Genomic DNA, 22,583 nt, shown 5'->3' on the forward strand with positions numbered 1-22,583 from the left:
TAAGTTTTCCCTTTTCCTGTTCTAGGAAACACCTCTGTGTTCCTATTTACATACTCCTAAAGCAGAATTTAATCCCTGCTGCCTCTCCTCCTCTCCCCCCACCCCCACAGTCTTTCGGGCAAGTGGGCCCAGCCCTGCTAGTGAAAGATCACCTCTCTCCCAGCTAAGCCTGATCAGCTGGGATCAGCTGGTTATAGCAGCCACCAAGTGGCTCAGAGGGCAGGGGAGCTGCGGGGAGTCCTTGTACCAGGCAGAGTGCACAACAGGACGCTGACCGGGAAACGCTGGAGCGAGGCTTCCAAGCTACTGACCTTTCATGCAGGCATCGGCAGGCAACAGGCCTCTCTGGGAGGATCTCAGGTTAGCAAGAAGAGATGCAACTTTCAAAAGGAAAAAAAGACAGCAGTGGCCTGACACAGACTCTGCGTGCAGCATCAAACCTTCCTGGACTGACGGAAGCCAGCAGCTTACATCTGTTTTCTCGTGAAAGCAGAACAAGCAAGAGACATATTTGGGCGGTATAGCAGTAGATGGCTGTGGTGAGTGTGAGTGCACTGATAAAAAGCAGAAGTGATGCAACAGGAACAGCCGCAGACACAGAAACCCAAGTCTGCAGCTGAGAGATTGCACAGCTGAGGAGCTGAGGTTAAGTCCACTGCAGACTGCTCTGAGAGCTGAAACAATTCTCCAGGCAGGAATAAAATAGCTGAAAACAACCATGATCACAGGACAGAACTAATCCCATCAAAATCACTACACTACAGGCGGGACGCAAATTTAGTGACTTCAGTAACCATTGCTCGCTGACTCCCCGGGCAGCTCGTGAGCTCAAGCAGCCATTTCAGTCCACCTTCACGTGCTGCACTAAATATAAACTCTGCTGATAACTGTCTGGAAACTGTTTCAGCAAAGACAGGGTGCACTGAACAACTCAAGGACATTGGGCCCTCCTCAAAGACCACAGATGGTCAATTTTCATGACAAGCAGAGCGAAGGTGACAGAACCAAAGTCTCTGCTACAGTAATACCGTGGTTGGGAAATTTTCAGCCTCCAGATCAGTACTTTACCAGACCCGGACTTCACGGAAGCATCTGCATATTACAAAACCTCTTCAAAGGAGGAACATGAGGGCACGTGGGTTTTGACAACGACTTGTCTAAAAGGAGGTTATGGCTCCATTACCATGTGCTACTCTGCTCTACAATGAGGTGCAACACCGTAAAGTGGTAACAATCATCTTCGATTTTAAAAGCTAGTTAGATTAGGTTGCAGGTATTTCAGGCACATTTCCTTCACCCCAGTGGCCCCTTAAAGAAACATACCTTCCTACTTTCAGACTGTACTCTCTTCTCTAGTGGTCCATAAGACACTCATTTATATAACAGGACAAGCCAATTTAAAAGGGCAGATGAAACTCCAAACAAGAAAAAAAAAATTATTTTCTTCTCCAAGTTTTGCTTACAGAATCACTACCAGAAACAACATGCAAGTTATAAAGAGACAGAAGTGTGATCTGTAGAACTGCCAGTGCCACAGCTGGCCACCAGATTACAATACTGGAAAGAATTATTCTCTCTGCATAGAAATATATCCCCAAAAAATAGCATGGCACGAAAAGAAGAAAAGGAGGTAGACTTGCAAGGAGATTTATGACAGACACCTGAAGAAGAGGCAGCGGATGAAACCAACGATAAACTGCAGACACAAAAGCACTGCTCCTTAGAGCATTGGCATTTAATATGCAAATTCTCTCTCTGCTTAGGCGTTTTGCCTCCCTTTGATGTATACAGACAAGTTCTAACTAGAGATGCAGACTGGGGAGAGTCCCCTTTCCCCATTATCTCAAGTATTTTTTTCTAAGCAACAGTTAAGTGCTCTGAAAATAACTGTATCACTTCTGCTTCTGTTCAGAGGAGAAAAGAAAAAACCACAAAAAAAGAGAAGTATAAAAATTGTTATTATTAAAGGAGAGGGGCAATGTCTTCCCAGCTCTGACGCAGGATGCAAGCAGCAAGCTAGTGCCCGATATCTATAGCGCAGCCTAGGAGAGAAAGACAAGCTGAACAACAAACAGAGGACAGTAAATATACTCTGGAAGAGACCCAGATGTCTTGAGCTTAGTCCTAGCGCATGAAAAATTAAAGAGGTTAAAACCTCCTCTTAAGAACTTTTCTTCCCATTGTTCCGACCACGACTCTCCTGAACAAGCTGCATTGCTCCAGAAACCTCAGGAATTACGGTGACAACAGACTCCTGCCAAGAGAAGCACCATTACATAATAGCATTTATGGGAACACGCACAAAAAGCCACTAGGAAGCGCAACCAGACAAGTGCAAAATCCTCTCTGCCCATCAGCTCGGTTTAGCTCTCGACCGTTCCAAAGACGACTTCAGGATATTTTTAATGTATACGTTTACTTCCTCTCACCTCCTTTCACCCAACAAAATCTGTGTTATTGTAACTACACTGAGATCAAGTCCATTCCCAACAAGAACGTAACCCCCTTGAGAATAAGCCCACTGCAAACTACTATATTTGCATTAAATGTTTAAAAGAACACTACAAAAATGAAAAAGTGTGTCATTGTTTGCATTAAGTAAATATATTAGAAAGAAGAACTATTTATTACGGTATTTTTTCATCTTTTCATCTGTTACTCCATCCTAGAGATACTTAAAACAGTTCTTGTTTTTCAGTTCTCAAAAGCCCAGCGTGGCTATTTGAGTTCCAGGTCCTCCGGGGGACTTACGATGGATTTGTTACACCCATGTACAGGTTCAGCCTAAGCACTGCACGCGTGTAAAGGCAGCTGCCGGGGAAGCTCTGACCTTTAGGCACTGTTACGGCACCGTAACTAAGAACGCAAAGATGAAGCCCTAACGAACACGGAGTTCCTCACATTAAACCGTCTGCAGGAGTGCCTTCACCAGCACCTCCATCTCGGACACCACTTTTCCTCCGAGTCTCTCTACGCACCCGTAAGCTCTACTGAAGGAAAAACAGAAGAGAGCGATGCATACTTCTCGGCTGTCACTCTCGGGGTTTTTAAATCCTAGAGGTTCATCCCACACCAGGGAGGATCCACAAGCCTGAACATTCACTTTAAAGATCGCACACCTCAGAGAAAATCCAGCTCTGCTGTTACTGCCGACCGTACGCTGCTGTGACACGAGGGAGACGCAGGTACCACAGGTGACATTACGTCGCAGACCCGGCCGGAAAGCCCAGCGCCGACCTCCCGGGCGGGGAAGGGGCTCCCGCCGCGGCCCCAAGGAAAGCAAACGCCGTCCCCCGGCCACGCGTGCAGGGGCCGGCAGCCAGGCGGGTCTCCCCCTCTCCTCCCTCCCTCCCCGTGGGGGCCGCTCCGCCCCGCGCCCGGGGAAGCGCCGCCGAGACCTTCCGCCTCCGCCCGCCCCCGCCGCCAAGCCCTCCGCCGAAACACACGCTCCCGTGCAGGTAGGCGGCACGCTCCTCCGCACGCCGGGGCAGGCCCCGCGCCCCGCCGGAGTCAGGCCGCTACCCGCGCACCGGCCGGGCCCCCGGGCGGCCCCTCTGCGGCGCAGCCCCCGCAGCGGGCTGCACACCCTCCCCCGCGGCGGCTCACCGGGCGGCTCGGCGGCGGGTCGCGGGGCGAGGCCGGCGCCTGGCCGGGCGGGCGGCGCGGTGCGCGGCGGACGGGCGGCGGGGCGGCGGTGCCGCAGCGGTGGGGGCTGAAGGTCGGCGGCCGCGCGCCCCGGCCGCCCCGGCGTCTCGCCCGCCCAACGCCCCGGCCGCCGCCGCCGCCGCCGCCGCCCGCCAGGCCCCGCCCCGCCCCGCCCCGCGCGCCGCCAGCCGGGGCACGCGGGGCGGGGCGGGCCTTAAAGGGGCCGCGCGGCGGCGGCTGGCGGCGCGGCGCGACCGGTGGGGGGCGCTGCGGTGCGGTGCGGTGCGGTGCGGTGCGGTGCGCCGCGCCGCGCCGCGCCGCCGTCCCGCCCGCTGCCAGCGGCCGCAGGCGCGGGTGGGAAGGGAAGGGGAGCGGGGCGGGACCCCGCCGGGCGAGCTCCTGGCCCGGCCAACCGGCAGCTGCCGCTTCTGGCTTACCAGCCGTAGCTAGGCCGTGGGAGCCCGACCGCGAGCAGCGACTGCAGTTGCTGGAGGCCTGCGGGAACGCTGCAAACCCCCTCCCCGCGGCGCGGCGTGCTGGAAAAGCCCAGCCCAGTCCGCTGCTTGCACGGACACGTGGCGCTCGCTCTCGGCCCAGCGCCTGGGAACAACGGCTGTGAAGGGAGCTGGAGCCCTCTCCGGCCTTCTGCCGCTCTTCTCCCGGAGCAGGAACAGCTCTGCGGCAGCAGGGGAGAAGGCTGCTGCAAAATCCAAGTCGTTTCCTTGCGCTTTCAACCCTGCATTCCCAGGCTGAGGGGTTTATCTCACAGTGAGATGCCCTTTGCCTTTGCCGTGGCTGTGAATCACATCAGAACCCGAGCAGGGGAGAGGCTCTGCCATTAGCATGTCGCTGTGAATGTACCACAGCAGCAGCACAGAATCCGTGCCGAGTCCCCCTCAGCAGCTGCTGTTTCAGAAGATGTCCATCTGCCAGCCTGTTCCTTGCCCGGTCTCCTCCGCTTACCTGCTGGCAGCCCCTTCGGCTCCCCTCCCAGCCGGACCCTGCTGGTGGGAGGCCTGCGGAAGCGTGAGGCACACCTGGCTCCGTCCTGCTGTGCAGCACCAGCAGAGACAGGTTGTTGGCAGGAAGGTCCAAGGCTGAGCCGTTGCTGGAGGAGGAGAGCACGCTCACAGGGGTTTGGTGCCCGCAGGTGTAGGGGGAAGTTCTACACCTTCTTGCCACCTCCTCTCTCTTCATCTGCTATTTACAGCCTCTCCCAAGACAACGCTTCTGTATCCAACAGTGCACGCAGGGAATCGAGAAGGATCTCTTTCTTTGCTTTCCTTTCTCTTCCTTGAATTAACACTTACCTTCTATAGATCTGCTATATTATTCATATTTTGCTATGGAGAGTGAGCTGTTCTCCCTCTTACATGGGGGGGAAGCATATGTAGCTCTTCTGGAAAGGTGGAGGGAAGTTTACTTTTCCTATTTTTCTGCAATAGCACAGTGATCGTTCATGGTAGAAGCACATAATAGGCTATAGAAATGGCTTACCATCACTTGATCAGATGTAGGAGATGAATACGGTACGTGACAAAACATTCCCTATAAATACTCCCCTTGTAAGCACTTCAAAACCAAAAAGCAGGAAAAAACTACATGGTCATCCGGAAAACATGCCTGAAGGCAGGAAGGAAGAGAGTGGGAGCTAGAGCTGCACACAAACCTGCCGATTCACACAGCCGCTCTTTTTGTGAACTCTTGGACGTGGGCCAATATTTTCACTCTGTCCCTTCCACCTTTGCATTTTGCTCTGGTTTGACCCATTGTTGCAGCTCTCCTGGACCTAGAGGAAAAGTTCGGAAACCCACACACCTCTGAAAAAAAAGAGCGGTGAGGAGGCTGCCACGCCGCGCCCTCTGCTCAGAGCGTTAACGCACACAGAAAGGCGCAACTCCTCGCAAATCCTCACTAAAATGGCCTCTCACTGGTTCACATTTTCAGGTTCAACCAGTTAATGTTCTTAGATATTTAAAGGTACTTTTACATTTCTGTGCTATACTTTGTTTTCTTAATTCTCATGCATACATATTTCTCTTTATAACTGTATCAAGCTGTAATAAAAGACACTACACTCTTCCTTTGGGGCCTCAGATACACTAATGGGACTGTGCTTGGTTTTTTGTTTATCGTGGAATCACAGAAATCAGCATTTACAGACTATCTTATATGTCCAAAGTATTGCACAGACATTAACTAATGCCTTTTATATCGGATTTGCCATACTGCATCAGACCACCGATCTGTCTAACCCAATATCCTGTTTCCAGCATTAGCCAACAGATGATGCTTCAGAGGAAGTAAACGCCACCAACTGCCCCCAAAACAGGTACTTCCCTCTTCACAGCCCAGTGCCTGTGACCTACCGGTTCCATTCTTTTCAGGCTCCAGGTTCTGAACAGGAAGGTGAAATATTTTCCCTTTATTACATGTGTCAATAAAGGAAGATCAGGAGCTGCCACCACCAGAGCGACTCTCCCCCAGGTGAAAAGCTTATGGTCTCAACCCAGGTATTTTGGCACAATTTTCCTTACGTTTAAAGGCTTTCAGGTTGCTTGAATAGAAATTAAAAGAAAAAATTCACTGAAACATTTAATTTTGGGTAGCAGAAATTTTAAAGCATGAAAGCTACCAAACTTCACCGGAAGGTCGAAGCACACTTATTTTGTGCAGCCCCATCTGATTAAACAATTAACTTCTTATCCAATGGTTATTGATGTTGCTTTTATTCCACAGAAGGAGTATTACTATCACACGAGTCTTAGCCCATCAATACGCTCTTTCCTGGTAGAGACGCCGATGGACATTTGGTCAGGCTGCGACTCGCTGGCAGGAGGCCGGGAGAAGAGGGCGGCCGATACATGGGGGCAGTGGGGCACCCCACGCCGCGTTTCATCCCAGTCCCCTTGGCAAACCCGCAGCAGTGGGATGGCAGGGAAGGCCGGGCTGGAGAAGCCACGCTTTACAGAGATACAGAGCATCTCTCCTAGTGCAGTGAACACACGCTGTTCTGCACACCTTGATAGTCGTCCCCCCCGGGACAGCTGCTGCCCTCCAGATCCAGACCTGCCACTGGATTATTCAGATAAAAGAAACATCTTTTTAATCCCAGCCATGAAATTCTTATCCTCTCCTTCAAACTGCTGAAAGCCCTTCACATCCTCGTGATAACAAATGGTACCTTTCACCCTCACACACCCCCCTGCCCATTCCTTCCATCCTGTGATGGACTTCACAGGTTATCGATGTCTGTCCAGGCACCACATATCTAACATGACCCCAATTTCAAGTTAATTTTCCTTCTGAAAGAGAAGTCACAGATAAAATATGATTCCTGATGGTAGTGCTCAGCTGGAAAAGGTCTCATGACAGTCTAAGCACTATCAGAGGAGAAAAAAATAGTCTAAGAGGTAACGTTACCTCAGGCTGTGAGGTAACATTGCACATTGCAACCCATCCTTGCTCATGAGCCCCTGGTAACGCTAACATCCTGTGCGACATCCTCCTCCCCAACGCTATGTGCTCCTGCAGACAAGGAGGGAGTGCTGTAATTGCTCCATGCCATTTGCTCTCTGCTCCGCAGAGCTGCCCAGCCAGCAAGCTGAAAGACTGAGACAGCTTCATTCCAAAAACAAGGTGCCACAGAGACCCTTCAGCACCCAGCTCAGTCACCAAAGACTTTTTGGCTTCACAGGGATCCCTCACAAACCTTTTCTCCTTAGTGAGACAGCTCTGAAACTCTTACTAAGATGCAGGAGAGCTACTCACCTTTGGCTGCTTCCATCAATCCCCCATGTCCAGATTCTGGTGGGAAAGCAGGTAGCTGGCATCACACCAGAGGTGCCTTTTGTTCCTTGGAGCCGGCAGCATGCCAGGCATGATTCTAGCAAACAGCATCTCCCACTTGGGTGTACACGACAGCCACACACGCTCTTGCTCCTTTGCCTTCTTGTTGATAACACCTATGTGACCTACTCATTGGCAACTTGTTTGAAGTGGGATTTGTGCAGCAGTAAATCAGTTTTTAAGTGCTCCTGAAATCCCCACAGCCCATTAGCCTCCTGTACAGTTTACCTCTCCTGTTTTGCTTTGTTTTCTCCCACTTCCTTCTGCACACATCTCCTGTTCTGTCAGCCCTTGGTTACACTTCCAGGATCATATGCTGGAATCCATGCACATTTTTCATGTTTAGCAGGGCATTACTCATTTATTAATATTCAGAGTAGATGTAAGTAGAGAAGCTCATCTCCAAAAGACTGCTGAAGCAACATGGGAAAAACAACAGTAAAACAGAAATCTTGGCCCACCACCCACCTTCCTACCTTGCTGAAGCACTCCAGAAGCAGAGGGGATGATGCTGAGCCCCTTGTCTCCAAATCCCTTTAGCCCTCACTCTGTACAGTTCATAGCCTGCTGATAAGAGACAGGTGAGGCTAAACCAGGCTACGAGCATCATCCCTGCCATGACATTTCCCTTCTCAGAGTACTGCCAATATTGACTGCACTGAGATAACTTCCCTTTCTGTGACTTGAAATGCAGCGCGCAGTTGTGGAACAGCCGCTGAGGCTGTGACACCATCGTGGGAGCCAGAACACCCAGCTTGCAGCCTGGGAGCTTACAGGGATTTGGGTCTTGAAGCTGTACAACATTTGTTCTGTACATACAGGCCTGTACCAAAGGAGCTCGGGGGAAAAAAAAAAAAAATCATCTCCTGGAAACTACCCAGAGCTTTTCTCTCTGAGGGAAACAAACAAGGCCTTAATTAATTTTCTTTCAAATACAGCAAATTGACTTCTGCTCCAGTTGTGCTAGATTCAAGCCACGCAGCACAATGGTATTAATTCCACTTCACTTAAGGGCTGAATGTTCAGAGCAAGGAAGAGGGAATTTCCTGTAGGTCTTGCTCATGTTGAAGTCAACTACTAAACTACCTTGGTTTTCACAGGAGCGGCTTCTTCAGAGCCTGCGTTTCTGAGGTTGACTGTGACATGCCTCTGGTTTAGCGCAGCAAAATGCAGGATACATTGAAGGCACTGGCTGAGCAAGTTGTCTGGTCCCTTGCCTATTTTTAAAGATCTGCCACATCCTGCCTCAAATTTCATTTTACAGGCTCAAAGATCGAAGCTCTTTTAGTGTCCTGTCCTAAGGCTAGCTTACTGGTTCGCTGATCATTCCAACTAGCTCCGCTGTCTCAGACTTCATTTAACCTTTCTTAACACCGAAGTCCTGCCTGCAGGATTTCCTAACACCGGAATAACATGCAGCATTCTGGACACGGTCTCCTCGGTACCTCGCAAACTGGTGCTGTACTCCCTCATCTCTACCAGAGATACTTTGCCCAATAAACCAGAAGATCACATTGGCCTTCTTAGCATTTGCTTCATATGGGTAGCTCAGAGCCACCCTGCAATTGGTACCTAACCCTAGAGATGCACCCAAATCCCAGCAGAACAATTCACCTGGGCACAGTGCCGCTGTACAGCAGCCATCCCGCACGGATATCTCAGCGTGGTGTTCTACAGTGCCATGGATCTGTACCAGGTTGTCCAGCACCATCTCATGACTCCCATCCCTACGCTGTGCTAAAAAGCCTGAGAGATGGAGGTACAACAAAAAAGGTACAAAGCCCAAAGTACTCAGTCCAGTGAAACTGTTCGCGTAAGCAGAGAAACTGCAGAATCTGACTTATATACACATATATGAAACACCAATTCTACAAAACTGGGAAAATGTCCATCCTGCCTCCTTTAGTATCTGTTCAATGATACAGTAGCTGTATCATTGCCTGTGGGCTACACTAGAGAGGTACAGGGGACCCCCTCTTGCTTGTCTGAAGACAAGACAATGTTTAAACAAGGCTGAAGGACAAGATCTCCTTCATTGTAAAATCCTGTGATTTATTTAAATTACCTTCCAACCATCTTGAGATCCTCCCACTGCCAAATTTATCTAATATATTTAATATATGGCTTCATTACCACATTGGCTATGCACCACTTAGGGAAGATGCTATTATTCCTCTTTACAGATGGAAGAGGGAGGCCCAGATCCCCAAAGATACCCAGTCATAGCATTTATTTAGGTAAAAAAGTGACAAAGCAAAGAACTGAACCTGTTCCTCAACCCTTCTTTCTTTCCAATGAGAACTTCATGTTCCAGCTTCTTCTGTGAAAAGCAGCCTGGTTTACTCTCAGCTTCTCCTTTCATTGTCAATTTTGAAAATGAAATTAAGAAAGTCAGTCATCTCTTGACTTATTCTTCAAAATGAAGGGTAGCTGTAAAAATCTTTCTATTGCGCAGTAGGTTTTTGTTACAGGACATTTGTTAACTTCTTGGATTCCCATCTGTTCTTTCCACATGATATTGCATTGTTTGGCTACGTATAGTGACTCTGTACACCTCAAGGAAGCAGTAAATATTAATTTTCTTTCCTTTCTATAAAAACTCAGCCCTTTTCAAGTTGCAGAGCTGCATATTAAAACTACTGTCTGCTGACTTTCATATTTTCTGAGGCAACATCTGGCATAAAAACTGGTTGCAAATATGATCAGAGTTAGGAAGATTTCCTTCCAGCAGCCTTCCAGCTGGCTTTATTCCCAGATATCAGCCCAACGGAAAAGAAAAATATATTTGGCACTGTCTCCAGCTGCAGTATCTCACTCTTCAGGTAGAACTGTTTCCCTTCCCAGGGAGGTTTTGATGACACGGGATTCAGATGACAGGATGTGAACCGCACTGGAACTGGTACGGCCTCCGGGGTTCAGGATGGATGCTCTCTGATGCCTAAAGAATTAGGAATCCCAGCCTGTAGAAGAATAATAGTGTTTATCCCCTCCAAAGTGTAAACATACAGATATAGATATAATTTTGAGGAATTCAAATGTAATCCTGTCATTATGGGTAGTAGGCTTCAGCTGCAGACATTCGCCTGTAATTAAGCAGAACTATTCATAAGAGGGGTTGGCTGTAGTCAAGGCAGACTCGGTAGCTCAGGTTATTGTTAAACAGTGTTAAAACAGCAGGGGCAACTCAGCCCTGGGCAACCGCCTCGCTGGCCTCATGTGGGTGCGTGATGCAACTCAGCCTGTGTGTGAACGCTCTGCCTCCGTGAGTGCAGTATTTGTCTTTCAGTTCTGAATTCTGGAGGCAGGCATCATGGGCTTAATGCTTCTTTGCCTTTCTCCTCAGGCCATAATGCACATCAATGCAGGCTGAGTGCAAAGCCCCCATATACCTTTTTTACGGTCCATACATATGGCTATACAGCTAATGAAGCGAGGAAGGATCCAGCTCCCAACTCCTGACCCGTCTCTCATGCTCCCTGCTGCACTTCACTCCCAGATGAGAGCAGAAGCAAACAGCAAATCTCTTCCTTCTGTCTACGAGCTCCTTGGCACAGTACCATCAGGCAAGAGCGAGTACAATCTAGGAATGCAGAAGTAGCTCATATTTAGACCAGAACATTAAATACTATACCCTGGAAAACTGTATCTTGGTGCGGCTTCTGATAGGGAAAGGAGGAGTGGTGTGAGATTTTTGCAGTTCCCCTAAAAATAACTAACTGATAAAATCCATACCATGGTCAAGGTACAAATCATACAGGAAAAGAAAAAATCTCTTACTATTCAGCTAATAAACACCTCAGATTAGTTAAAACTCAAATAACTTAAAATCTCCAGTCTTAATCTAACAGTTTATTCTGTTTGGTTGCACTTTGCATTTTACTCCCCCTGAAGAGCATCACCAGTAATGTCATATTTCCCACTGTTCTTCAATAGCTTCACGTTGTGATTTCCAGGCTGTGCTAGAATAAATAGCGCAGCTTGGAAACTGAAGCAGCATGCAAGACTGATCATTTGCTCAAAACCAACAGTTTTCAAGTAAATGAATGGAATGTAATTGCTTTTCAGCTTCAGCTTGAAGATGTAACCAGTGTTAGCGTGTAATCTTCCTGTTGAGTTTACACTCAATGGCACATGCTTATTAGAGATGATTCTGGGTCAATGCTTACTACTAATCTTGTAGTAATGGGGGTAATGGTTAGGATCCCGACCAGGGATCGGAACCCTCTTGTGCTAGGTGCTGTACACAGCTATCACAAAGGCACTCCCTGCCCAAAACGAACTTTCGGGCTATGGCCTAGTCTATATCAAGGATACTTCTGCACACAGGACAATGAGGTCTGTCCAAGCTGGATTTGAGCGAATGCTGAAAATAGTAAAACTCAACGGAAAAGTTTGCTTTTTCTTTGATGAAAAAAGCAACCCACAGTATTTCTATATGGATAGTAGCTCATGGAGATGTAGTTTGTAGTCCTGCACGGACCACTCCAATGGTGTACTCTGACCTCTCATATAACAAAGACTTCCTCATACTAATTTCTGAGTGATTCATGTATTTGTTTACTCCATCTTAAGTTTGCTCTATGACCCTGGGGCCAAATCTGTCTTGCACATGTCCTCCATGTGCAAGGGCTCCATAATGCCCTCATGACCCATGAGCTCTCCATTAGAAGTGAAGCCTGACCAGGAGAAACGAGGTTCAGCAGCATCTTGGATTTGGTATGGGCCAAAAATATACCAGTATTCTAATTTCTCCAGAAATAACCGCTGATAATGGAATATCCCTAAAAGCAAATAAAATCTACTTTCACATCTATACTTGTTTCCATGGAAATATGCAGTGACAAGGTTTTTTCCCTTATTTTCGAAATTTTCTCTGCCAGCCTACCATATTTTTTAAGACAGCCCTGGTAACAGGTATTACCCAAATACAAAGACTACTGCAGATGTGCCAAACTTGCACAAAGCCAAGTACAGAGCTGTTTATCGTAACCCCAAGAAAGCATCAGTGCAGCAACACTGCTGCCAGTCCTTAATGCATAGAGTGTCAATTGTCTGGACGTCCTTTCAGCCAGGGACCAACGTAACCTTTCATTATTGAGGACCAAGTGTTTTTTGGTGAGACACCAAACAGCAGACACCATAGTGTTAACCAGCAAGCTGAACACTAATAACTCACTGCCAGCACAGTTCATGTGCTGGCCTTAGACTCCAGCTTTATATTAGGCTGAAGGATGTAGTATTTGTAGTACAAGTCTGTCCCCAGTGGCTGCCAAACATTTTGCTTCTGGCAGTAGCCCTCTGCATTGTCCCTTGCCATATGTCGCCATTTCCAGCTACCTCCTCACACCCCGTCTCTTCTCTGCTTCCCCACTCTGCACATCTGCCCAAGCAAGAAGCTCCATTTCTCTAGAGACTCATCTGAAGTGGCTGAGGCCCAGCTACAGATGACAACATTAAGCAGAGCCTCTGGGCTGCGAGCAGTGGGGACAGTGCCTCGGCTTTGGGCAGTTACTTTGAAGTCGCTCAGGGTGCTGCGTGCTCACTGGAACAGCCTGGCAGGGGGCTGCAGAACAGCGCCTGCGACCTGGGGAGGAGGGAGGCTTTGCCTGCATCTCTCGGGCAGGCAGTTTGTGGCAGCAGAAGGAGGAAAGCAAACGCCCATCCTGCTGCCCAAAGAGGAAGGGAAAAGCAGGCCGTTGCAGGGCTGCGTGCAGAGCAGAAGCAAGGAGTAACAAAAGCCAAAGGCAAAGCACAGGAGTGTATAAAAGGAGCCAAGACTGAAGTCTCCTGGAGGAGGACTTTGGCTTTTGTCAGGTTGTTACACTGACATTGTGGCGTGCTGGGTTTCAGTCCTTGGCTACCAAGCAAGCCCAGCGTGTTCAGCATTAGCTCAGAGCGGGCTGCAAAATCACTCAGGTGGAGAGGCTGCAGGACTGTAAACAAAGGAGTATGGCATGTGGCAAGGGCCTGTTTAGAGGGAAGGGACCAAGGGTATCATGGGGATGGGACCTTAGACCAAATGCCTCATTAAAGTTTTAAACTAGTACTTAAACTATCCAGCTGACAAAGGAAGGCTGTGCTGGAGAGGCTCTGGTGTGTCTGGGAGGGGTGCAGAAGCTGCCTCCAGGCAGGGAAGGGACACGCTCATCCTCCTGCCCCTTGGGAAGGCACTGCGTGCCTATGCTCCATCTGCAGTTAGAAAGAGAAGGACGCTGTGCCTGGGAGATAGCAGCAGCCTGTAGCCTAAAAACTGTCAGAGGGCTCCTTAGTCTCCTCTGCCCAAGGCTGTCATCTTCCCCCTATCCTCAGGGCTCAGGAAGGAGCAGGAGTATTCTGGTGCAAAACCAGGAGGAGTCTAAACAGGAGTGAGTAGGCTGAGAGCTGAAGTAGCTACACAATAGCCAGGTCAGGGTCCTCCCAACAACAATGTAAACACAGCATAAGAAAGAGAGAGTAGAAATTGCAAACGAGATGGAGACAGGATTCAACATGGAAAACAAAAGCTATTTAGCAAGGAGGAAATCATTCACCAAGTAACGTTCCCCATGGCAGAGGGGGGAACAGTTCTGGAAAGTCAAACTGTGTTGAGCAAACCTTAGGAGAACTAGCAAATTAGAGAAGGGGATGTGAGGAGATGCTAGAGAGGAGGAAGGCAACGCACTGGCATCAGGACTGTACACGCAGCTACCCTGTGCCAGGCAGCATGGAGGTACGTGCTGGGCAGGAGCCCCCTGCTCAGCTCAGGGCAGCAGCTACCGGGAGAGCCTGACACACTGGGAGGTCAGAAGAAAGGCGACAGCTTGCTGTGCAACTACAGGGGATTGATTTGCAGTATGTTTTCCTTGGCTCTGAGGGGATATGGAAACAGTTTGCAAACATTTGTAGGGCATAGACCCAAGCAGGAGGGAGGGCAAATTACTTACTAGAGAAGGTAAAACAGAGAGAGGAAAAACTGAAGCTGAAAGTAACTGGTAACATTTTACCAATCAGCTCTAGCAGGTTGTGAAATAGCTCTCATGAGGAGAGCAGGGAAAAACCCAGGTACAGGCAGTTTTAAAGTTGGATTGGAAGAAAGTAATTAATAAATGCGCAACGAAGAGCATACAGAAGAATTTGTTGAAGTGACACAAATATTTGCACCCCCACAATCTGTAGTCCCAATTTTCCACTGCCCTGCATCTCTTGTTATCATTAAAGCAATGCAAAGAAGGAAAATGTTTATTAAAGCAGGAGCGTAACCTTATAGTACTGCTCCACCTAAGCGTGTAGATTTCTAAACATTTCTAGCCAACAGAGAATTAGGGTTTTTAATTGTGTGTGGGAAAATGACTCACTAGCAGTGATCCTCTTCAACTCCTCCAGAGATCTCCTCCTGCCCTATCCCAAATCTCCTTTAGTCTTGATGAGGTAGGGATATAACTCCATGTTTGGATAGCATGTGTTAATGTCTCCTAAAGTCATATCCAGCTGCTTCTAAAATATCCCGATAAATCCCCCACCAATTGCATTTGGGAGAGCACTTACGGGACTCCTAAAGATCCACAAGGAAACCTGAAAGATCAAGGCCCAAATACAGCCCCACTGCAGGCTGAAACAGCAACTTGCCAAAAGCCCTGAGAAGCCCACACCTTGCCTGGCATATACACTTACTGGCTTAATATTTTCCGTGAGGGGGGAACACAGCCATGGCTTGACACTTATGGTGCTGCAGCTAGTATTAATGCTTAGACCTATCAGCCAGTGAGCTGGGCTCTTCAGACAGCAGAGAGCTGTTCCCTGGCCTCAGGATTTTTCACATAACTAATTACCAAGCTTTATAACCATCCCCTGCAGACTATGATGATGATGAATGAATGAGAACAGATTAGTCAATATGGTTTATTAGTGGAGCTTGCCCACTCGCTGTGGATGCATCATTACTGTGTGCATTCATCAGCACAGGGATGAGCACAATTCAAAGTCTTTGCCTGTACAATATGAAACCACAACCAACCTGCAGCTCTTCAGCTTTCTCCCAAGGACTCCCTAGGCCTTTCTTGGTCCCTCTGTTGTTCTGTATCCTTGTCCCGGGCCATCCTGGAAGTCCTTTGGTGAGTGCCATGCCCTTCCTTATTAAAGCAAAGCAGATTAAGCTGCGCCTGTAGAGGTTAAATGAGAAATTGCTGAAAAGCACTGAAATCGCAACACAGTGGCTAATGGTGCGTTTGCTACTACTGTCCTCTGCCTGACAAAACCAGAGTTGCTCCGCTATGTGGCACAGGTGCTGCGCAGCTCCACAACCTGCAATGATCCCCTTTTTGCTGAACAGTATTTCTAGAGCAGGGCATTCCTCAACCACACTGGGACTGTTGAGCCCAGGATCCCTGTAGAAACGGGGGATCTATCAAAGTAACTGAAACCAGCGTGTTCAAAGTGGGTACCTGCCAAGGTGTACTGTATTGCCTATAACATCGCTCTAGTTCCACCCCCTTGTCAGTCCTGACACATCCCTGCAGCAAGCAATAGCTTGCATTAGCACTAAAGGGAATAGGGTTTCATGGCTGGAAACTGCTTTGCACTGAAATTTGAGAGCTGTGCCTTTCCTTTCCATCTCTGGCACGAATTCCCCAAGCGGCCCAAGGCAGGCACCTTCATCTCCCTGCGGCTCAGTTTGCCATCTGTAAAACTGGGTTAGCATCCCCTCCTCCTTCTTACACCCTTTTTAGCCTTACTTATATTAACTGTAAATATAGATGGGCTTGTTTGTGTGCAGGCACAGTGCAAAATAGGGGGCACGACCCTGGAAGTGCGCGAATATGGGGAAGGCCTGCACGGAAGGATGCGTGCAAAGAGAAGCAAGTGCATGGAGGGGCAGGTGCACGGAGGGACGAGTGCACGGAAGGACGCCGGGATGGAGGGATGCGCACACAGGGATGAAGGATGCCTGCAGGGAAGGACACACCTTGCTGGCCGGGCGTTTGCCCACCGCCCGAGCCACCCCCGGCGCCGCTCCTGCCGCAGCAGCGCCCGGCCCGGCCCCTCGCGGTGGGGGAGACAGGGGGCGGGACCCCCGCCCGGCAGCAGCAGCGCTACCCCCGGCCCGGCCCGGCCCCGCCGCGGGGCTGCGGGGCGGGTTCCCCCCGCGCCCGCCTCCGCCCGCCCCCCGCGCGGGGCCTGCAGCGGGCAGCGCGGGGCGCCGCAGCCTGCGGGCGGCCGCCGCCGCCCCGGAGGTGGGGGCGCCGCGCGGGGCTCGGGGTGCCATGGAGGAGCCGTCGCCGCCGCCCGCCTGATCCCCGAGGCTGCCGGCACCGAGACAAAGCGCGGGGCTGTCCGCCGCGCCCGCCCGGTGAGTGCCGCGGGGGGCCGGGGCGGGCGGGGGGCTCCGTCCTGTGCCGTGGGCACCGGCCCGGGGGGGAGGTCTCGGTCCCGGTCCCGCACCCAGCCCTGCCTGACACCCCCGTGCACCCCCATCCTCATTCACAGCCCGGACGCCCCCGTCCGCAGCTCAAACGCCCCCCACCCCGAACACCCCCGGCTGCCGCTCTGCCAAGCCCGGTGCACAGCAAGCATCCTCGTTCATAGCCTGACCACCCGCCACCCCACAAACCCCACCCCAAACTCCCCCACCTCTGGCCCAGACACACGCTGTGCACCCCTAGCACCCCCATTCATTGCCAAACAAGCCTGCGTCCACTGCCCAAACATGCCGCAGGGACTCTGAACACACCCCACGTCACCCCAGACACCCCCATCACCCCCAACGCCCCCACGCACACCCCCATGCACAACCCACGCACCCTAAAGACTCCCCCATCAACCCCTGTGCCCAAGCCCACACTCCCAACACCCCCACTGACCGCCCAAACACATCCCCCCACCCCAAAACCACCCAACTCCAGGCACCCCTACATCAAACACTGCCCCCCCTCAAACACTCCACGCAACCTGTCCCCCTCCCTCCACAAACACACCCCAGCTGCACTCCCCCGGGGCAGACCCCGCCACCCCTCTTCAGCTCCTCCTGCCCGCCTTGCCCTTGCGCCTTCCCGGGGAGACAAAAGGGGTCCGTGCGCCCCGCTCGCCCGCCATCCCGCTCACCTGCCTCTGCTCTCTCCCTTGCAGGCTGAGCCATGGTGGAGCCGCCGGCTGAGCCTCCCCCGCAGCCCTGCACGGCGCCCGGGGGGGCAGCGGCGGCAGCGGCGGGGGGAGAGCCGGCCCGTCCCGGGGAGCAGTCGCCGCTGCTGCACCTGGACCTGTACAACTTTGACTGCGCGGCAGCGGAGGGCAGCCGGTACGTGCTGACCAGCCCGCGGTCGCTGGAGGCCTGCGCCCGCTGCGCCGTGCGGCCGGTGGAGCTGCTGCCGCGGGCACTGGGGGAGCTGCTGCGGGAGGCCCCCGGGCGCTCCATGCGGGTGGCCGCCGGCCTATATGAGGCCTATGAGCGGGAGCGCCGCCGCAAGCTGCAGCAGTGCCGGGAGGAGCGGGAGAGGATTATCCGGGAGGAGAAGAGGCGGATCCTCGCGCCCCTCAGCAGCCTGCCGCCCTCGCCTGCTGCCCGCGTCACCCCCCGGGCTGCTGCCACCTCCACCACCACCGCCGGTGGGCCCCGGCCCCATGGCGGGGGGAAGGCCGGGGCATCGGGGGGCACCAAGGCCAAGAGCCACTCCCTGGACTCACTGCAGAAGCGCCGTGAGGGCAGCTGGGGCAAGACCTCCTCCGAGTCAGGGGCCTCATCCTCCTACAGTGGGGAGAGCCTGCGGGAGCGCGGGGGCAAGGGGGGCGGCCGGGGCCGGGGGGGAGCCACCGCCAGCGACTCCCTGCTGGGGCGCAGCTTCAGCCTGGGTGACCTCAGCCACTCACCGCAGACTGCCCAGAGGGTGGAGAGGATCGTCAGGGAGGTGAAGAGGAGGAAGGGCCTCTTGGAGGTGCCCGAGAGGGACAAGAAGATCGCGGCACTGATGATCGCCAAGCACCAGGAGGCCAGCCTCCTGCGGGAGCAGCGGCAGGCGGCCCACCTGCAGTGGGACAGCCAGCGGCGCCTGGCAGAGCAGCGGAAGGAGCAGGAGGAGAAGGAGAAGCAGAGGGCCCTCCTGCAGGGCCAGCGGATGTGGGAGAGCCAGGTGGAGAAGCGGCGGGGGAGGCTGAGCCAGGAGCAGGAGGAGGCCGCCCTGCTGAAGCAGAGGCAGCGCCTGGTGTGCGAGGAGAGGTGGCGGGAGCAAGCGGAGAAGCAGGAGCGGCTGCGGAGGGAGAGGCTGGAGAGGGCCGTCCAGGAGGACAAGCAGAAGAAGCTCCATCAAGAGCACAACCTGAAGGCAAAGGAGGAGGGCAAGAAGGAGCACCAGAAGCGAGAGGAGCAGCTCCTGCAAGAGAAGCTGTCCACGGCTGCGCAGAAGAGGCTGAAGAAGGAGGTGCAGCTGCAGAAGGAGAAGAAACTGCTCAACCAAGCAGAGAAGCTGAAGCATGAGGCCTTGCTCAAGGAACTAGCCAAGCAAGAGGCAGAAGAGAAGGAAATGTTGAAGGCCTCTCTGGAGATGAGTTTGACCAAGGCTCAGGAGAACTATGAACAGCTAGTGGAGAAGAGGAACCAGGAGCTGAGGGAGAAGGCCAGGCGGGAGGACATGCAGATCCAGAGAGCCAAACTGGCAGCAGAGAAGAAGGAAAGAGAGCAGAAGGAGCACTTGGAGGCCCTGGCTAGAGAGACAGAGAGAAAGCTCCAGCATGCTGCCCAGGTGGCTGAAGAGGTTGTCCAAGAAAAAGCCCGCAAAGTGGTCTTGAGCCGCCTGGAGAAGGAGAAGGTGCAGAAGATGAACAAGCAAAAGGTGGAACAGTATGAGGATTTACGGCGCAGGGAGATCCTCCTCTCTATAGAGAGGAAACTGGAGAGGAGCGAGCAGATCTTCAAGGAGAAGAAGACTGTCTTAGAAAATGCCAGGTCTGTCGCTCGGGCCTCCTTCCATGTCCGGGAAAAGGTACGGGAGGAGACAAACATGCGCACCTTTGACAAGATGGCCTTGGAAGCAGAACTGCATGCCCACCTGAATAAGAAATGAAAGATCTTGTCATGGATGAGTGGGGATACATCACCGGTTGTCCATCAATGCATCAGAAAGCTCCTCCACATTAACATTTAAAAAACAACAACAACAACCAACATCCACCCTAATTTCTTATTTTGGGGGAGCAGGGTACCGCACAAAAACATGGCAGCTATTTCACATACTTTTTAAAATGTTTTTGTTCTGGGCGTGTTTTAAGGACTGACCTCAGTCACTTTTACAGAGGGGAAGCGAGTTTTTGTGTCCTCTACCCCACAAGCACACGTATTTTCTCAGAGAGGGCTGCAGAAGAAGTCTGCTTGAAGCCTGTGAGTTACTGATTGATTGTCTACACTGGAGCTGACTACAGCTGCACTCTTCAGTTGGAAATGCAGACAACAGAGACTACTGACTACTAGAGCCTACTGACAAAGAACCAAAACCACCCCAGCTGATTCTGGCTTGAGTGACAGGCAGCTTGGTTTAAGTAACAGGACTGCATTTTCAAAGCCACTGCACTCCCATGCCAAAGGTGAGGAGGGCTGGAGTAGAGAACACCATATGCCCCTGGGTGTCCCTCACCCGCTGCTGGTGCCGAGCAAGAGAAAGCACAGATCAAGACTTCGTAACACCATGTAAGTAGATGTTATGATGAGAGCTGGGCAGAAGCTGTTAGAAGTGCTCACAAACACAACTTCACTTTTGCTGTTTGCAACTGTTCCCCCTCCCAGTTATCCTCACCCCTCCTTTTCCAAGATTCTCATACAAACATTGGTACAATTTCTTCTTTTCTTTCGGAGGTGGGGGGAGAAGGAGAGAAGTTTGTGGGCAATCCACAAACTGACGGGCACCCATGCAACCCACTTGTTCATTAAGATACAAAAGTGAGTGAACCTGTGGAAGCTGGTCTTTGTGGCAAACATGCAGATCCATTTGTAAATGGAAATCTGTAAACAGATTGCACAGAGAAATTGCTACCCTCAGGAATTCTCAGAATTTGAGGAGACCCTCAGCAACCCTATGCAATTTGGCCTGCCTTGAGCAGGAGGTTCGACCAGGTGTCCTCCAGAGGTCCTTTTCAACCTAGTGGTTCTATGAGTTGCTTACAATGAGACATTCACCCAGCTCTTATCATTGTCTACTGAGCAGGGCAGCATTTGTCTGTCCACTGGTGCTAACAGTTGTATTCTTATATAGGGCACCAGAAAGAATAGATGCACAAAATAAGGTATATTACAGATTCTCTTAGACGAGGGTCACGGCTTTTTTATAAGTCTAACTCAATACTGTTTAGAGGGAACTGAGTCCTTCTGCCATTAATGCACTGGAAATGTGAAAAGCCTACCTACACCCTATGCACAGTATTCAAGTAAGACAGTGTTCTGCTCCAGGTTTCCACATTTACTATCTGCTGGGTTGCGGTTATGAGCACGCATCCAAACCAGGCACTTTCTGCTGTTTTTTTCTGGCTCTGGGCAGTGCCAGCTCTCTGTTCCACCATCCGTGACGACACGCTGGGTTGCTGTGGTGATGGCATTGGACCTGGAGCATGGGGGAGAAGCAGCAAGAACAGCCAGGATCTTGTTTCCTTGCAGGTGTCTCTGACATACAACACCGTAGAAGAGAAAACCAGAAGAAGGTTGACATATGGCACGGACGTGCAGTCCTGCATGCATAGATTGCTTACCAGAATTTCCCAGGAGGTGACAGCAGGTCAAAAACCTCTTAGAAGGCTTTAAGGAAGGTGTTAAATGAACAGCAACAGCAACAGTTGAGCAAGCACACCCTGGTGCCCTGCAAGGCTGGAGACATTATACAAACTGTTGAAAATGAAGCAAGTAGGGATTTTCTTTGATTTTGATGGAACTTGCTCTTCTTTGAGTCATGGTACAATTGGTGCTGTTGAGGGCAGGCAGCATGAAAGTAGGAATTAGGGCACCTGAGCGATGTTTGCTTCGTCAGCCATTGGCTCACTGTGTAACACCAGGCAAGTCCTCAGGGGCTGGGCTTGCTCCTATTAATATAAACGGAAGCAGAGTCAGGCTCTTGGGATTGCTGGGACTCGCAGGAAATAGTAACACTTGGCTTGGCAAAATGCTTCAAAGACTTTGGACAAATGATGCTAACAAAGCACAAAGTACTATTTTATTATTTATTTATTTATTTATTTGAGTGGTTATTAGAGTAAAACATATCCGTCAGTGAAAAGTGCTAATTAACACCAAAATCTAAAAACATCGGTAGCTGTGGGAAGGACAGCTGCGTTACTGTTTCCAGCTAGGAGTCTGTCCCCTCACCCTTGTCCTCAAAACAGCAATCAGTTTGAACAGTGAAACCAATCCTGCTGTAACACTGGACAAGGTCCTTGATAAAAAACAGTCGTCTTCACGTGTTGTTCATTCTGCAGTGGTCCATGTGTACCTTCGTAGCTGCAAAGACCTAGAAAAGAGATGCCCAGTGGCCCAAATCCTGCACAAAACTTCCCTTGCTTCCTGGCAGCTCTAGAGTTGGGATAAAACCTGTAGTGACCCCAGCATAGCCAACATTTCATAGAATCATAGAATCATAGAATCATTGAGGTTGGAAAAGACCTCTAAGATCATCGAGTCCAACCGTCAACCCAACACCACCATGCCCACTAAACCATGTCCCTAAGCGCCTCATCTACACGTCTTTTAAATACCTCCAGGGATGGGGACTCCACCACTTCCCTGGGCAGCCTCTTCCAATGTTTCACCACTCTTTCAGTAAAGACATTTTTCCTTACATCCAATCTAAACCTCCCCTGGCGCAACTTGAGGCCATTTCCTCTCGTCCTATCGCTTGTTACTTCAGAGAAAAGACCAACACCCACCTCGCTACAACCTCCTTTCAGGTAGTTGTAGAGAGCGATGAGGTCTCCCCTCAGCCTCCTTTTCTCCAGGCTAAACTGTCCCAGTTCCCTCAGCCGCTCCTCATAAGACTTGTTCTCCAGACCCCTCACCAGCCTCGTTGCCCTTCTCTGGACACGCTCCAGCACCTCAACGTCCTTCTTGTAGTGAGGGGCCCAAAACTGAACACAGTATTTGAGGTGCG

At 51.2% G+C, this 22,583-nt stretch overlaps 2 protein-coding genes across 6 annotated transcripts in view; one reads left to right on the forward strand and one right to left on the reverse strand.

Annotated features, from left to right (window-relative positions):
- Positions 1-17,768, reverse strand: part of SUSD6 (sushi domain containing 6) — a 103,028-nt gene extending 85,260 nt beyond the window's left edge. Inside the window, exons 1-2 of one of the 5 annotated variants that reach the window (XM_076344800.1) lie at positions 17,572-17,768; positions 15,488-15,632 (exon numbers count right to left, since the gene is read on the reverse strand). The gene's annotated coding sequence lies outside the window, so the exon portion shown is untranslated. Of the gene's footprint in view, positions 1-311; positions 329-3,119; positions 3,230-3,606; positions 3,663-15,487; positions 15,633-17,571 lie in introns of those variants that run through there. The other 4 variants (XM_076344795.1, XM_076344796.1, XM_076344797.1 and 1 more) reach the window with 4 other exon arrangements.
- Positions 16,755-22,209, forward strand: CCDC177 (coiled-coil domain containing 177). Its single transcript, XM_076344794.1, has 2 exons — positions 16,755-16,819; positions 17,596-22,209. Exon 2 carries the CDS (start codon positions 17,604-17,606, stop codon positions 19,521-19,523), a length of 1,920 nt encoding a protein of 639 aa, XP_076200909.1. The 5' UTR covers positions 16,755-16,819; positions 17,596-17,603; the 3' UTR covers positions 19,524-22,209.
- Positions 22,210-22,583: the final 374 nt, after the last annotated feature.

The sequence above is a fragment of the Aptenodytes patagonicus genome, chromosome 7 (genome assembly GCF_965638725.1).
Source record: "Aptenodytes patagonicus chromosome 7, bAptPat1.pri.cur, whole genome shotgun sequence".
Taxonomy (NCBI): Eukaryota; Metazoa; Chordata; class Aves; order Sphenisciformes; family Spheniscidae; genus Aptenodytes; species Aptenodytes patagonicus.

Excerpts from the sequence above, each read along its gene's own strand:
- CCDC177 (XM_076344794.1), top strand. The coding sequence starts at position 17,604 with ATGGTGGAGCCGCCGGCTGAGCCTCCCCCGCAGCCCTGCACGGCGCCC.